The following is a 16,010-nucleotide window of genomic DNA, read 5'->3' as shown; positions in this document are numbered from 1 at the left end:
ATCTCCTTTCTTTCCTGTAGTTTGAAGCCATTGTTCCCTTGCGTCCTAGTCTCCAGGGCAGCAGAAAACAAGCTCCCTCCCTCCTCCCTATGACTTCCCCTCACGTATTTATACATGGCCCTCATCATGTCTCCTCTCAGCCTTCTCTTCTGCAGGCTAAACATGCCCAGCTCTTTAAGCCGCTCCTCATAGGGCTTGTTCTCCAGACCCTTAATCATTTTAGTCTCCCTCCTCTGGACGCTTTCCAGCTTGTCAGCATCTCCCTTCAATTGTGGTGCCCAGAATTGGACTCAATGTGATTCCAGGTGTGGTCTGACCAAGGCAGAATAGAATAAGGGGGAGCAGGACTTCCCTGGATCTAGACGCTGTTCCCCTATTGATGAGGCCAGAATCCCATTGGCTTTCTTAGCAGCCGCATCACATTGCTGGCTCATGTTTAACTTGTTGTCCACGAGGACGAGGACTGATCTATCTGCCTATTTTATAATAGCCCCATTCTCGAAGTGTTGCCAATGCTATATTGCACTTTGTCCCTTTCAACTGTGAAATTACCTTCCCCATTTCGGCCCATTTCGGCACATGTTGCACTTTGCCTGGGTTCTATGAATTAGTCTCCAGGGTTAATATTGTATGTTTTATGTTGATTTTAACGATTGTTTTTACTGTAATTGATGTTTTTATTGGATAACTGTTTTATTGCTGTGTTTTGATATTTGATTGTTTTATCGGGCTTGGCCCCATGTAAGCCGCCCCGAGTCCCTTCAGGGAGATGGGGCGGGGTATAAAAATAGTTGTTATTATTATTATTATTATTATTATTATTATTATTATTATTATTATTATATTATTATTATTATTATTATTATTATTATTATTATTATTATTATTATTATTATTATTAAGGTCTTTTTCACGTGTACTGCTGTCTAGCCAGGCATCGTCCCCCATTCTGTAACTTTGCATTCCATTTTTAATGCCGAAGTATCTTGCATTTGTCCCTGTTGAGATTCATTTTGTTAGTTTCGGCCAATCATCTCTCTAGTCTGTCAAGATCGTTTTGAATTCTGCTCCTGTCTTCTGGAGTGTTGGCTCTCCCTCCCAGTTTGGTGTCGTCTGCAAACTTGAATGCCCTTTGGCCTCAGCCAAGTTAATGAGGCACCTGGCGGGCACCTGTCCAGTGGCTTCTGGCATTCCCTCTGGCTGGGCAACATTTGCCCTTTGATCGGGAGGAATGCAACTCCACAGCAGGATGTGAGCAGAGCCTGGGGCCTTGCCTTGTCCCATATGGGGCCGAGGGGCCTGTGGGGCTGGAAAGGGCTGGGCTGCTGCCTCCTCAGCGCCCTCCTCCTCTCCTTCTCCTTCTCCCGGGGCCTGCAGCTGTTGCTTCTTGTAAAGGATGCCCAGGGGACTCGCCGCCACGAGAGCACTGCAGCACCGGCCCTTCCAGGAGTGGACTTTGGGTCCCTCTTCTCAGGAAGCGCCCTTGAGCCACACTGTGAGCCGAGGCAGATGCTGCTGATCCTCGTGGCTTCGGCCCCTGGGAATGCGACCCCCCGGCGTGTGATCCGGAGCACCTGGGCAGAGAGGCCCCTCTCGCCGGCACACCCCTGGCAGGCCGTGTTCCTGGTTGGCCAGAGTCTGGACAAGAGGGTAGCCCGGCAGATCCGGCGAGAGCAGCGAGAGTTTGGGGATGTGCTGCTGGGGGGCTACCTGGACACCTACCGCAACCTGACTCTGAAGGTGCTGCACGGCCTGAAGTGGGCCACAGAGCGGTGCCGACCCCACTTCATCCTCAAGACCGACGATGACTGCTTCGTCAACACCGACCGGCTGCCGGCGTTCCTGGCCCAGCATTGGCATGTTGGGCTCCTGCTCTACGCCGGCTCCGTCTTCCCACGGGAGAAGCGCCGCGTCATCCGTAGCCCGGCCAGCAAGTGGTATGTCTCCAGGGAGGACTACTCGCCGGAGGAATACCCGCCCTACGCCAGCGGCATTGGCTACCTCCTCTCGCTCGGGGCGGCCAGGCGGGTCCTGTGGGCGGCGGAGCGGGTGCCCCCCATCCCGGTGGAGGACGCCTTTGTGGGCATCCTGGCCCAGAGGGCAGGGCTACGGCCCACAAGCAGTGCCCGCTTCGCCCAGCAGAACGCCCGCTGGCACCTCTGCAACTACCGCTTCCTGATGGTCATCCACCACCTCAACGCCTCGGAGCAGCAGGGCGCCACGCGGAGCATGAGGGAGGCCCAGGCCGTTTGCAGCAAGAGGCCCCAGGTCACCGGGTGGACGTGAGCACAGCTCAGCCAGGGGCTGATGGGCTCACGGATGAATCAGAAGGGCCGGGCTGTGGCGCAGGCTGGAGAGCAGCTGCTGCAATAAATCACTCTGACCATGAGGTCATGAGTTCGAGGCCAGCCCATAGCGGGGTGAGCACCCGTCAATTAAAAAATAAAAAATAGCCCCTGCTCGTTGCTGAGTTAGCAACCCGAAAGATAGTTGCATCTAGGAAATAAGGTACCACTTATAAAAAAGTGGGGAGGCAAATTTAACTAATTTACGACATTGGAATGAGGAAGTGCCATCAGAGTGGATGAGGAAGCAGCTGCTCCCCCCTGTGGCCAGAATCGAACATCCCCTCAGGAGAAGGTTAAATGGCCTCGGCGTCTGTCTGTCTCTGTCTCAGTTCGATGTGTTTATGGGCATTGAATTTTTGCCCTATATGTATATAATGTGATCCGCCCTGAGTCTCCTTCGGGGTGAGAAAGAAGGGCGGAATATAAATACTGTAAATAAATAAATAAATCATCATCATCATCATCATCATCATTTAATTACTTACTAATTGCCCTCCATCCACGATGCTCTAGGTGATTTACAAGATAAAATTGTAAAGGATAAAAATACATACATACAAATATTGATAAAATTAACATAGATTAAAAGCTCTAGTAAAGAGCCAGGTCTTGAGTGGTAGGGTAAAAGGCCCAAACTCATGCATGGCTAAATAAATAAATGGTGGGCTTTCCTGGAGTTCTGTGTGATGAAGATTCAGGCCAGGTGCAAAGTGTTGATGATCCAGGCCAGGGAGATGAAACTGACCTGGACAGTATAGATCTCCAAGGTTGGACCGTGGAGCCAGAAACAGCCTCTTTAGATAAGGGGTCAAGTGATGAGCTAATTGAAATGGAAAGTTCTTGAGGGAATGCACCTGGCGTTGTGGAGAGTAGCAAAGACCTTCATCTACCGTTCCAAGCTGAGAATCAACTCCGTAAGTCCAAGAGGCTGCACAGGAAAGAGGTAGAGAAAAATTGTGGCAAGCTAAACGCGTTCTTATTAAATTCTTATTAAAATGCCTGCTGTTTACCTTAGGATCAGTTCAGGCAACATTGGCTTTCGAGGGAGAAGCTAGGCCTGATTCTCGGGTCCCTGTGTCAAGTCTTGATTGTGGATTCAAGCATTTTGAAAGGGTTATATTCTTGTTCTAAGATTTCTGCTCAAGTTTCCTAGGAGTACCTTTGGCTTATGGATTTATGCTGTACTTGTGGTTTTTTGGCTATTCTTGGACTGCGTTACCTTTGGATGTTTATGAGACATTTGGATTCCTGTGTGGATATATCCTATTGCTAATCCTGCTTTTGGCTCATACCTCTTCTTTCTTTATTCCTGCTTTTTCCATGTATTTTTCTGTATTTTTACAATAAACTGTTTGATTAAACTCTGGATTCTTGTCTGGTGCTGTGGTCATAGATGGCTCCAGGCCTGGGGTGCAACAGGATTTGAATGCTGGAAAGGAGGCAACATGGAGGAGGAGGAGGAGGAGGAGGAGGAGGAGGAGGAGGAGGAGGAGGAGGAGGAATCTGGCTTGTTCTCTTCTACTCCAGACCCTAGAACACAATGGAGCCGTGGGTTCAACTTCCAGCTGCCTCTTGGTCCAGAGAGGGACCCTGTGGAACTCCCTGCCGAAGGAGACAAGCCCTTTCCTCTCCTGTCCTTCCTTCCGTTTGCAAGCAAAGATGTTTCAGACCTGGCATGGACCAACTTCGACCCTCCCTCCAGGTGTTTTGGACTTCAACTTCCACCATTTCTAACACACGGTAGGTTGTTAGGAATTGTGGGAATTGAAGTCCAAAACACCTGGAGGGCCAAAATTTGCCCGTGCCTGGTTTAAAGAATCTTGTGAGCCCCATTTGAGGCCAATGACTGTTTACATGACAGCTCCCACCCTCCCTGACCACTAACCGTGCTGGGTGATCTTAATAAGAATTTACAGTCTGAGATACCTGGAGGTTGCCAGGGAGGCCCCATCGTCTCTGCCAGATGACCCATTGTATCTGTTATGATCATGTACATATACTGGGCCCCTGGTGACACAGTGTGTTAAAGTGCTGAGCTGCTGAACTTGCAGACCGAAAGGTCCCAGGTTCAAATCTGGGGAGTGGAGTGAGTGCCCGCTGTTAGCCCCAGCTCCTGCCAACCTAGCAGTTCGAAAACATGCCAGTGTGAGTAGATCAATAGATACCGCTCTGGCGGGACGGTAACAGCAGCACTCTATGCAGTCATGCCAGCGGCCACATGACCTTGGAGGTGTCTACGGACAACGCCGACTCTTCAGCTTAGAAATGGAGATGAGCACCAACCCCCAGAGTCGGTCACAACTGGACTTATTGTCAGGGGAAAACCTTTACCTTTACATACACTGAATGCCATGCTCTCCAATGCCATGTATCTATTACGATCATGTATGTACATATACTGAATGCCATGCTCTCCAATGCTACGTGGCACTCCCGTTCCTAGAATTCCCTGTTCATGGCTGAGGGATTCTGGGTCCTGTAGTCTAAGAAAACAACATTTTTAAAATATTTTTTTCCAAGTGTGCTCATTTGTCCGGGACTTAACATAATTCATGGCCATCAGAATATATTATTATTTATATTTATATTTATTTATTTCCCATTGCATTCTTTTTATCTTTTTGTTTTATTTATAGTTTTAAATGTGTACATAAAAACAGTGGAACAATCGAGTGAAATAAAGAAGAAAGAAAGAAAAGTAACCCCCCCCCCCCAAAAAAAAAGTTATTCCACTTCCAAGATCATCTGCGTCACATCATCATTTCCCATTGCATTCTTGATGGCAAACAAAACAATATATTTTTTTGACATCAAAATTTGCATTGTAATGGATCACCCTTGTTATGTTATGCTACGTTTTGCTTTGATTTTGTTCTGTACTGTGTAGTGTTATTCTTGTATTGTTTAATTGTATTTTGATATGTTGTTTTTGTATTTTGTTTATTGTATTGTCTTGGGCATGGCCCCATGTGAGCCGCCCCGAGTCCCCGTTGGGGAGATGGTGGCGGGGTATAAATAAAGTTTTATTATTATTATTATTATTATTATTATTATTATTATTATTATTATCTCCACAAAACTATAATCTGATTGTCTTTGTGTACCTGACCAGCAACATTTCCCAGCAACACTTGAGAGTTAAAACTCTAAACCAATATTTACCCTTTCTTTATCTCTGTTAATATTATCTCAAGCCATGTTCAACCCTTTGTGGGGCTTCCTTGGCCAGGTTTCCTCAGAGGGGTTTGCCTCCCTGGCCTCCCCTTGAGGCTGAGAGAGCGTGACCTCTTGCCCAAGGACACTTATTGAGCCTCCAGGCCAAGCAGGGACTCAAACCCTGGCCATTTAGCTGTATGATTAAACTGATGATCCTGTCCCGACTGTCTAGTGAACGTTATACCATGCCCTGGGCCCCAAAGGAAATCCTGCTTTGAATTTTGCACTCTGCAGAGCAGATGGTTTTGCTTTTGTTGCATCATTGCATTACAGCTAGAATGTCTGAAAAGTGCAACTAGATGTCTAAAGCTGTTCTCGGTTCCTGTCGCTGGGAATCCCTCGAATTCGCAATCTTCATAATGAGGATGTTGCAAAACACACGGGGCTTTTTTTTTTTTTTGCAACAGTGCAAAAGGGGTTTTGCTGCAGCCGTTCCTTGTAAATCTCCTTTAATAATATAAATGAGGCTAGTTCATGTTATTTCCCAAGGGCGCATCTACACTGTGGAATGAATGCAGATTGGCACCACTTTGACAAAGTCTTTTGCTTTGTGGTGTTGTGTGGCTTCTGGGAGACATGGCCTTATTCTAGCAGTATTTTCTTTTGATGTTTCGCCCACATTTGTGGCATCGCCAGCCATGGGTGCGGGTGAAACATCTGGAAAAAATGGTGCTAGCACATACGGTCATACAGCCCGGAAACCACACAACACCCCAGTGATTCCGGCCATGAAAAGCCTTTGATAAGGCATAATTTGCTTTCTTTGTAAAACAAGCACTGTTACCTAAGAGACCTGGAAATATAGCTATGAACACCCCAAGGCAGAGGTGCAAAGGCAAAATGGTTCTTCCCATTTGATGTGGGGCCATGCACCCCTCTGAGCCTGGGATGAACCCTGGACCAGGGCCCCTTTCTCCTGCCTCTCCTCAAAGACCCCCTTGCCTTTCTCTCCTGCCTCCAGGGAATGGAGGGTCCCTTCTGCCCCCTTCTTCGGATGGGGTTTCCCCTCTTATCTCCCCGAATCATGAGGCAATTGGGCATCTCTTCTCTTTCCAGGGGAGAGGCCACAGCTTCCGTGCATGGAGTTCAGCATTGGCCGCACTACGGCCTCGCATAAGGGTTCTTCTGACTATTGCGGAACATTTTGGCACAAGGCACAGAGCACCATGAATGGCACCTGGGCAATCTTGAATGGGAGTGCTACTGAATGGAAATGTTCCAAAGGTGGGCTGTTGTGACTCAGCCTTTGCCTTTGTGTGACTCTGATGAAGATTCTGGGTTGTATGTGCATAATGATGGGAATCAGGATGAATTTGAGGATGACTCTAATGCTGAGAATTATTTATTTATTTATTTATTTATTTACAGTATTTATATTCCGCCCTTCTTTCTCACCCTGAAGGGGACTCAGGGCGGATTACAATGAACACATATATGGCAAACATTCAATGCCAACAGACAAACAACATACATTAGACAGACTCAGAGGCATTTTTAACATTTTTCCAGCTTCACGATTCCAGCCACAGGGGGAGCTGTTGCTTCACTGTCCAGAAGTGGCTGTACTTCCTCATTCCTTTCCCCGTGTTTTGCTGGCAGTTCTTTATGGTGTTGTAAATTAGCCTCCCGCATAAAGCGTCCCTAAATTTCCCTAATTGACAGATGCAACTGTCTTTCGGGGCTGCATAGGTCAACAGCAAGCCGGGGCTATTAATGGTCGGAGGCTTAACCCGACCCGGGCTTCAAACTCATGAACTCTCGGTCAGTAGTGATTTATAGCAGCTGGTTACTAGCCAGCTGCGCCACAGCCCGGCCCCCACACAGCCCGGAGTATTCTGGCTGTGGGAAATGAAGAGCAGGGAGTTGTTCCCATGGGAATAAGTCATGATGACTCTGATGAAGATTCTGGGTTGTATGTGCATAATGATGGGAATCAGGATGAATTTGAGGATGACTCTAATGCTGAGAATTATTTATTTATTTATTTATTTATTTACAGTATTTATATTCCGCCCTTCTTTCTCACCCCGAAGGGGACTCAGGGCGGATTACAATGAACACATATATGGCAAACATTCAATGCCAACAGACAAACAACATACATTAGACAGACTCAGAGGCATTTTTAACATTTTTCCAGCTTCACGATTCCGGCCACAAGGGGAGCTGTTGCTTCACTGTCCAGAAGTGGCTGTACTTCCTCATTCCTTTCCTCGTGTTTTGCTGGCAGTTTTATGGTGTTGTAAATTAGCCTCCCGCATAAAGTGTCCCTAAATTTCCCTAATTGACAGATGCAACTGTCTTTCAGGGCTGCATAGGTCAACAGCAAGCTGGGGCTATTAATGGTCGGAGGCTTAACCCGACCCGGGCTTCGAACTCATGACCTCTCGGTCAGTAGTGATTTATAGCAGCTGGTTACTAGCCAGCTGCGCCACAGCCCGGCCCCCACACAGCCCGGAGCATTCTGGCTGTGGGAAATGAAGAGCAGGGAGTTGTTCTCATGGGAATAAATCATGATGTTGTTTCTAATGAGGAATTTCAGGTGCAGGGAGTAGAAAGGGAGGATAACGCTTTGCCACCTGATAATGAGCTCAGTGGTCTTGACTCTGGGGATCTCAATTGGGATACGAGACTGGAATTTAGAGGGTTGCGGAGAAGCCTTCGCATATGCAATAAACGAGAGTTCAAAAGGCAAAGAAACACCTTTATGTCATGCTTTTAAAACAGTCTGCTTGCAGAGAGATCTCTGTCAATGCAACTCCATTGCTTGATCTAGAAGCAAGTCTGCTTTCCTGTGCCAAGTTTGCTTTCCTGTAATATCTCGTGGATATACTCTGTGTGCTGGGTCTTTTGGTTTCTATGAAAAGGAACGTGTTCTATGCTCTATATTTCTATGAACTTATTGCTTACAGCCTTGGTTTTGTACCTATCTAGTGGAACTGATCTTTTACCCTTTTATGAACTATCTTTTGCTTATTTTCTAAATAAACTGCAAAAGACTACTTCCTGTGTGTGGCTTGGTGTCCTTAGCAAAGTGAAGCTAACCCAAGGTGCGACATGGACTGACACAGGATTCCGTTCTGGCCCCACTCCCTGGCTAAGGAGGCTCCTTTTCTCAGGCCCAGAAGTGGCCTCAGGGTCAATGGGAGCCCCTCTGGCCGCAGTCCAAGGGGAACACCCCTCACTGGACACAGTGGACCACCCTGAACAGGACTTCACTGGACAGGAGGCTCCGCAGAGGCTTAAGACCCTCCCAAGCAGAGCTTCTTTGCAACTGCAGAGACCCTCATCCCCTCCAGGAGCCAAGGTTCTTGCTATCCTCACCCATTCCAGCTCACCTCCCTCACCATCATCCCCAGCTGCACAAGAAAACCCATGCCCTTGAACGGTGGTGCCGGAAGAGAGCTCTGTGGATGACCTGAAGTGCTAAAAGTACATCAGTCATTGGGCCTGAAAGCAAGTCAGGTCTGAGTTGTCTCTCAAAGTCCTGCTTCAGGCACATCATGAGAAGATGCGGCTTTCTAGACAAGGCAGGAATGTCTGGGAAGAGGAAGACCTTGTTCCAGTGGATAAGATCCACGAGAGAAGCCACGGAGGATGCCTTGGCTTGCAAGACCTGAGCAGGGCTGGCTTGCAGTAAGTCAATGGGGGCAACGAAGAAGGCTCATGAATCTATCAGCAGTCCCACCAGTCTTCATGGCCATGGCTGGCGTTGAGGAGGGACGGTTCTTCCTGAGTCACGGGTGGGCAAGACGGGGCCCAGGAAGAAGAAGAAGAAGAAGAAGAAGAAGAAGAAGAAGAAGAAGAAGAAGAAGAAGAAGAAGTGCTTTGAATGCGATTTCCTGCTTCTTAGCAGGGGGTTGGACTAGATGGCCCATGTGGTCTCTTCCAACTCTACTATTCTATGATTCTATGATTCTAAGAAGAAGAAGAAGAAGAAGAAGGGGCTGCGTGGCTCAGAGCGGGGCCAGCCCCCCCCCCCTCTACAGAGAAGAGGAAGCCCTTCAGAAGGAGAAGCAGCAGCCAGAGGAAGAAAGACAGAAAGGCAGAGTGCTTCCTCCTTCTCCTCTGGGTGGAGGGAGGCTGCAGGAGGCAAGATGGGTCCGGTTCTGGTTCTGGCTCCGTCCGCCCTCCTGGCCCTTGTCCTGATGCTGCTGGTGCCAGGCTCAGCCGGGGGAGAGTCAGCCGAGCCCCCCAACCAGCAAGAGCCCCTTCCAGGTAGGGACCCAGGGATGGGCTGGATGGTGATGATGGTGATGGTGGTGGTGATGATGTTTATACCCCGCTTTTTCTCTCTGTAAGGAGACTCATGGACTTGGGTTCTGAGCTGGCCCCAGGAGAAGGTCAGCACCAGGCAAAGTCCTGGGAGGGCCTTGCTGGGTTTGCATTTGGGAGCCTGACATCGGAGCAGTTCTGCTCTGGAGACCCATTGGTGTCCTCTTCGGAGTGGAGAGCATGATCTCTCTCATGCAGGTCCCTCAGAACCTCAGGGAGGTGAAAACACCACGACCGTTGCCTTATTTATGCCCAGAAGGAGGAAGAAGGAAGACTGTTCTATGCCAGTCTTGGGGTCGCAGGGTGGGGTGAGGACCCCAGTTTCCATCCAGCCTGGCCCCATGGCCACGGAGTATGCCTCCATCAAGCACTCCTGACAGAGGGCCAGCCATCCTCTGCTTGAAGGCCTCCCAGGCGGTCTGTTGCCTTGTCCTCCTTGTCCTCCTCCTTCCTGACCTGTGGTCAGAATCTCTTCTCTTGCCATTGGGATCCTCTCCTCCGGAGCAGCAGAAGGCAAGGCAGGCCTTTGGGGAGACATTTGTAATCTCATCCCAAGGCACGTCTTCTCCAGGCCAGAAATGCCCACCTCCTTTGGCCACCCCAATCCCTGTAACTGGGTCTGGAAGGGAATCCCGATTTGCCTCAACCTGATCTGGTCTGAGGAGGAGGGGGAGGGGGGCCCTTTGGTGGGACTTTGTGCTCCTGAGTTGGAGCCCGAATTGGAGCCCACCACTTCTGTACTGCGCCAGGGAGAAAGTCGTTTTTCCCTGGATGATGGGAGTGGCTTTACAGACAGACAGATCTGCTTTCAGTGAGGATGTTTCACATGAAACGCTGCCAGAGGCTCTGCTCCCTGACCCTGGGAAAGATGTGCGGGAGGTGCAAGACACTGCATTGCTGCCCATCACTAGAGCCTTCAGTTATGGCAAGATAATGCCAGGCAAAGGCAATGAAGGTTTTCTCAGTGTTTGAAAGATAGATTCCAGGTGTTAGGAAATGTCTCTGTGGTATACTGTGCCTTTGAGCCACACTCTCTGGTTGTTACAGCTGTAATGTAAGAACTACTGATTGCTGGGATATATAGTTTTTGTGCACCCAAAGCCTCAGTAGCCTTCCTAGTGTTTGGAATAAACTCTTTCCTACAAGACTCTGCTGGCTGTTGAGCTTCCTTCATACGAAGAATATTACAGTCTCCGTGGGGACCAATTTGGTTTCTTAAGCCAACCCCTTGGGTTGCTCTGTGTGAGAGCAACTTTTCATTTTTTGAAGAAAGTCACCTTTTCCTTGCACTCTGTGAACAGAGATTCTGACCTTGCCTTCATGTCTTGTTTTCCTGCTTGGGATTCAGGAATCTCATTATGATACAGTTCTTGGTCTAAGTTTTGTGTATTTTGGCTTTCCTGTCAGTGCGGGACTTTATTTATTGCGGCCTTGAGAATACTCTGACCGTCACATAAATTTCAGAGTGACTTTTGAAGCTTATACTTTGGATGTAACTTCACTTTTGCATTTTACGTATACCTTGGAAATACTTTTATACTCTTTGTCTTGTGATGTATTTTTGAACTCGTGTTTTTCCTATAGAACCCTCTTTTCTTTAATACACTTTTAATTAGTTGATTGATTTCTGTTGGCTGAGTGATATTTGAGCTACAGTAGAGTCTCACTTAACCTAAACGGGCCGGCAGAATGTTGGATAAGCAAATATGTTGGATAATAAGGAGAGATTAAGGAGAAGCCTATTAAACATCAAATTAGGCTATGGTTTTACAAATTAAGCACCAAAACATCATGTTGTACAACAAATTTGACAGAAAAAGTAGTTCAATATTCAGTAATGCTATGTAGTAATTACTGTATTTACGAATTTAGCACCAAAATATCACTATGTATTGAAAACATTGACTACAAAAATGCGTTGGATAATCCAGAACGTTGGATAAGCGAGTGTTGGATAAGTGAGACTCTACTGTATTTGGCTTTTCTTCTTGGATGAAAAGGAGTCACACATGTTCCTGTCCCTTTGCTCCAGGCTTTGCGGGGAATGGGTTGGGACTGACTTCTGGAAGAGTTTTTTTTTTTAAGTGTCACAAGCGACTTGAGAACATACTGCAAGTTGCTTCTGGTGTGAGAAAATTGGCTGTCTACAGAGATATTGCTCAGGGGATGCCCAGGTGTGTTACTGGGAGGCTTCTCTCATGTCCTGTCAAGCTAGAGCTGACAGAAGAGAGCTCACCCAGTCTCACGGATTTGAACCAGTAAACTTCAGGTCAGCAACCCAACCTTCCAGTCAGCAGTTCAGTCGGCACAAGGGTTTAATCCATTGCGCCACCGCGGCTCCCAGCAGGATGGCAACATATCCAGGCATCCCCAGGGCAACATCTCTGTAGACAGCCAATTCTCTCACACCAGAAGCAACTTGGAAGTGAGTGAGGCCTGCAAACAGGGAACGAGAGGCTGCATGGGTGGCTTCCTGCACATTCCTGGCAAGGATGACGCATCTTCATTACCAAAGGGACGATGCCCATTGCTTTGGCTTGGCTGGCTGGCCGGAACAGGACCTAATAGTTTTGTGATTGCGCAAGATTGGATTTTGATGCGTGTGAAAATAGTGTGGCTTTTATTTCCAAAATATCCGACAGCCTAAACGCCCCAGTTTATGGTTTCTCTGGGTAAAGGCTGGTGCTTCCTCATTGATATAGAGAAATGCTGAAGTGGGCACGGATGTTTCATTGGGAAGAACAAGAGTTGGTTTCCTTGGTGGCGAAACAACAAAACACACACTTCCTTGTTTGGATTTTTGCAGAGAAAAGTGCAGCTGTGGAGAGTTTCCCAGAGAAGACCCAGCAGTTTAGGGAACAAGCCTTTCCTATTCATAAGATGGGATTTTAGTAGTGTAATGCCAATAAAACGAGAATCAGGGAGAAGGAAAGCAAAATGTGGAAGGGCATGACCAGGAGCCAGGCACATGCGCCAACCTAAAGAACACCTTCCTCCCCATTATTGGCTATTTCTACCCAATCAGTGTAGTTTTAAAAAAAGATTCAGGTGGTGAATTTCCACTGGGCATGTATTGCATTAACCCTGGGGATATATAATGGTGCCCTGATTGTGCTGCACAACCCTTGTGTCAAAGGGCTGTGTTACACAGCTGAACCAACTGAGTGCACAGGTCAGTGTGAATCAATGTGAAGTGAGCACCAGTGTGCCATGTGCAGCCTTAGCTCCAGACAGCCATTCTGCATTGGGCAAGACAGTCACATCTGTGGGAGATTCACACATGAGTGCATTGGCACAGGCAGGATTCTGGTCCTGGGATGGCAGGGTGGCTTCTCCCAGGAGGAACTCCAGGATGGCCGGCTTCTGGTATCCAGGTTATGGAACCGCTGTGAGATATCCGGAGAAGGACAACCGAAATGGTCCAAGGTCTGGAAAACTATGGATCCCTCTGAGGGATCTGAGTAGGTTTAGCTTGGAGAAGAGAAGGCCAAGAGAAGCGGAGATGAGGACCATGCTGAGATATTGGAAAGGAGGTCCTAAGGAAGAGGGAGGAGGATTGTTTATTGCTGCTCTGGACACCAGGACACAATGAGCCATTGGTTGAAATTGCAGGAAAGGAGATTCTGCCTGAACATTGGGAAGAACTTCCGGATGACAAGAGCTGTTTGGCATTGGAGTGTGGAATCTGGTGGCATCTCCTTCTCTGGAGGCTTTGAGGCTTTGTCGACTCACCACAGCCGCTCCTAAATGACGACACGAGACTCGCCGTGTTATCATAAGAAACTTTACTGCAGGACACATGGACATGGAAAAGCCAAGAATGGGAGGCACCGGTCAACATTCCTTTATATACTCTCCCCTCATTCAAAGATATATTTCCCGCCTGACAAAACCCCGTGAAGTTTCCCCGCCAAGTCCAGCAGCCGTTTCTTCTCAGGGTTACAAGATGCAGGTGTCTTATCAGTTCATCATGTCAGTGGCCCTGATTTCTGGCGCCATAATCCAGGCTCTGGAAGCAGGGTTCTGACAGAAGGGGGTTGGACAGGGTGGCCTTTTGGAGTCCCTCCCCACTTTAGCATTCTTTGAGGAGGCAATAAAAGAACTGCAGGAGAGGGGAATTGGGTGCCAGGAAGGAGCAGCACATCCCCTAAGGCTGCCATTGCCGACTGCTCGGTCCCATGCGGAGCCCAAGGAAGTCCCAACCCATAAGGCTGCGCTCCCTCGGCATGCGCTGCTCTTTGAAAGGACACCTGGCAAGGGGATGGTCAATGTCTGGGTCGTGTGGGGCACTGCTTAACTATCAAGCAAAAGGTGGCCGCTAGAAATAACGGCGCCCCATGCAGTCATGCTGGCCACATGACCTTGGAGGAGTCTACGGACAACGCCAGCTCTTGGGCTTAGAAATGGAGATGAGCACCAACCCCAAAGTGTGAGTAGATCAATAGGTACTGCTCCAGCATGAAGGTAACGGGGCTCCATGCAGTCCTGCCAGTGGCCACATGACCTTGGAGGTGTCTACGGACAACGCCAGCTCTTGGGCTTAGAAATGGAGATGAGCACCAACCCCCAAAGTGTGAGTAGATCAATAGGTACTGCTCTGGCATGAAGGTAACGGCGCTCCATGCAGTCCTGCCAGTGGCCACATGACCTTGGAGGTGTCTACGGACAACGCCAGCTCTTGGGCTTAGAAATGGAGATGAGCACCAACCCCCAAAGTGTGAGTAGATCAATAGGTACTGCTCCAGCATGAAGGTAACGGGGCTCCATGCAGTCCTGCCAGTGGCCACATGACCTTGGAGGTGTCTACGGACAACGCCAGCTCTTGGGCTTAGAAATGGAGATGAGCACCAACCCCCAAAGTGTGAGTAGATCAATAGGTACTGCTCCGGCATGAAGGTAACGGCGCTCCATGCAGTCCTGCCAGTGGCCACATGACCTAGGAGGTGTCTACGGGCAATGCCGGCTCTTCGGCTTAGAAATGGAGATTAGCACCAACCCCCAGAGCGTGAGTAGATCAATAGGTACTGCTCCGGCATGAAGGTAACGGCGCTCCATGCAGTCCTGCCAGTGGCCACATGACCTTGGAGGTGTCTACGGACAATGCCGGCTCTTCGGCTTAGATCTGGAGATGAGCACCAACCCCCAAAGTGTGAGTAGATCAATAGGTACTGCTCCGGCATGAAGGTAACGGCGCTCCATGCAGTCCTGCCAGTGGCCACATGACCTAGGAGGTGTCTACGGGCAATGCCGGCTCTTCGGCTTAGATCTGGAGATGAGCACCAACCCCCAAAGTGTGAGTAGATCAATAGGTACTGCTCCGGCATGAAGGTAACGGCGCTCCATGCAGTCCTGCCAGTGGCCACATGACCTTGGAGGTGTCTACGGGCAATGCCGGCTCTTCGGCTTAGATCTGGAGATGAGCACCAACCCCCAAAGTGTGAGTAGATCAATAGGTACTGCTCCGGCATGAAGGTAACGGCGCTCCATGCAGTCCTGCCAGTGGCCACATGACCTAGGAGGTGTCTACGGGCAATGCCGGCTCTTCGGCTTAGAAATGGAGATTAGCACCAACCCCCAGAGCGTGAGTAGATCAATAGGTACTGCTCCGGCATGAAGGTAACGGCGCTCCATGCAGTCCTGCCAGTGGCCACATGACCTTGGAGGTGTCTACGGGCAATGCCGGCTCTTCGGCTTAGATCTGGAGATGAGCACCAACCCCCAGAGCGTGAGTAGATCAATAGGTACTGCTCCGGCATGAAGGTAACGGCGCTCCATGCAGTCCTGCCAGTGGCCACATGACCTAGGAGGTGTCTACGGGCAATGCCGGCTCTTCGGCTTAGATCTGGAGATGAGCACCAACCCCCAGAGTCAGACATGACTGGACTTAATGTCACGGGGAAACCTTTACCTTTACCTTAGAAATAACATCGTACGAAATCTGACTGGCACAACCTGGGCATCAAAACCAGACCCAGTGAAGACATCTGCCCTTGCGCTTGGCTACTCTGCTGCTGAGTGTGCATGCTCAGTGTGGAATACATCTCACCACGTTAACAGGGGATATGGCTCTTAATGAGACATGACGCATTATCACAGGATGTCTACGTCCTACACCACTGGAAAAATTATACTGTTTAGCTGGCATTACACCACCAGACATCCACCGGGAAG

The 16,010-nt window shown here is 48.8% G+C and overlaps 2 protein-coding genes across 3 annotated transcripts in view; both read left to right on the top strand.

Annotated features, from left to right (window-relative positions):
* The first annotated feature begins 1,000 nt into the window (after positions 1-1,000).
* On the top strand, positions 1,001-3,709 carry LOC103281033 (beta-1,3-galactosyltransferase 5). The gene has a single exon (XM_008121689.3). It carries the CDS (start codon positions 1,126-1,128, stop codon positions 2,284-2,286), a length of 1,161 nt encoding a protein of 386 aa, XP_008119896.2. The 5' UTR covers positions 1,001-1,125; the 3' UTR covers positions 2,287-3,709.
* A 5,856-nt stretch (positions 3,710-9,565) lies between these two features.
* Positions 9,566-16,010, top strand: part of LOC103281041 (receptor-type tyrosine-protein phosphatase T) — a 57,712-nt gene continuing 51,267 nt past the window's right edge. The window contains exon 1 of one of the 2 annotated variants that reach the window (XR_010001484.1): positions 9,566-9,782. Coding sequence is in view for 1 of the 2 variants with exons in the window: in XM_062966502.1 (XP_062822572.1) it covers positions 9,662-9,782 (121 nt within the window). In the remaining variant the exon portion in view is untranslated. The remainder of the gene's footprint in view (positions 9,783-16,010) is intronic. The other variant, XM_062966502.1, reaches the window with a different exon arrangement.

The sequence above is a fragment of the Anolis carolinensis genome, unplaced genomic scaffold (genome assembly GCF_035594765.1).
Source record: "Anolis carolinensis isolate JA03-04 unplaced genomic scaffold, rAnoCar3.1.pri scaffold_21, whole genome shotgun sequence".
In the NCBI taxonomy this organism is placed as follows: domain Eukaryota; kingdom Metazoa; phylum Chordata; class Lepidosauria; order Squamata; family Dactyloidae; genus Anolis; species Anolis carolinensis.
Note: the sequence above shows the minus strand (reverse complement) of the source record. Positions and strands in the feature narration are given on the sequence as shown.

What these genes read in the sequence shown, in the direction of transcription:
- LOC103281033 (XM_008121689.3), top strand. Translation starts at nt 1,126, where the DNA reads ATGCCCTTTGGCCTCAGCCAAGTTAATGAGGCACCTGGCGGGCACCTG.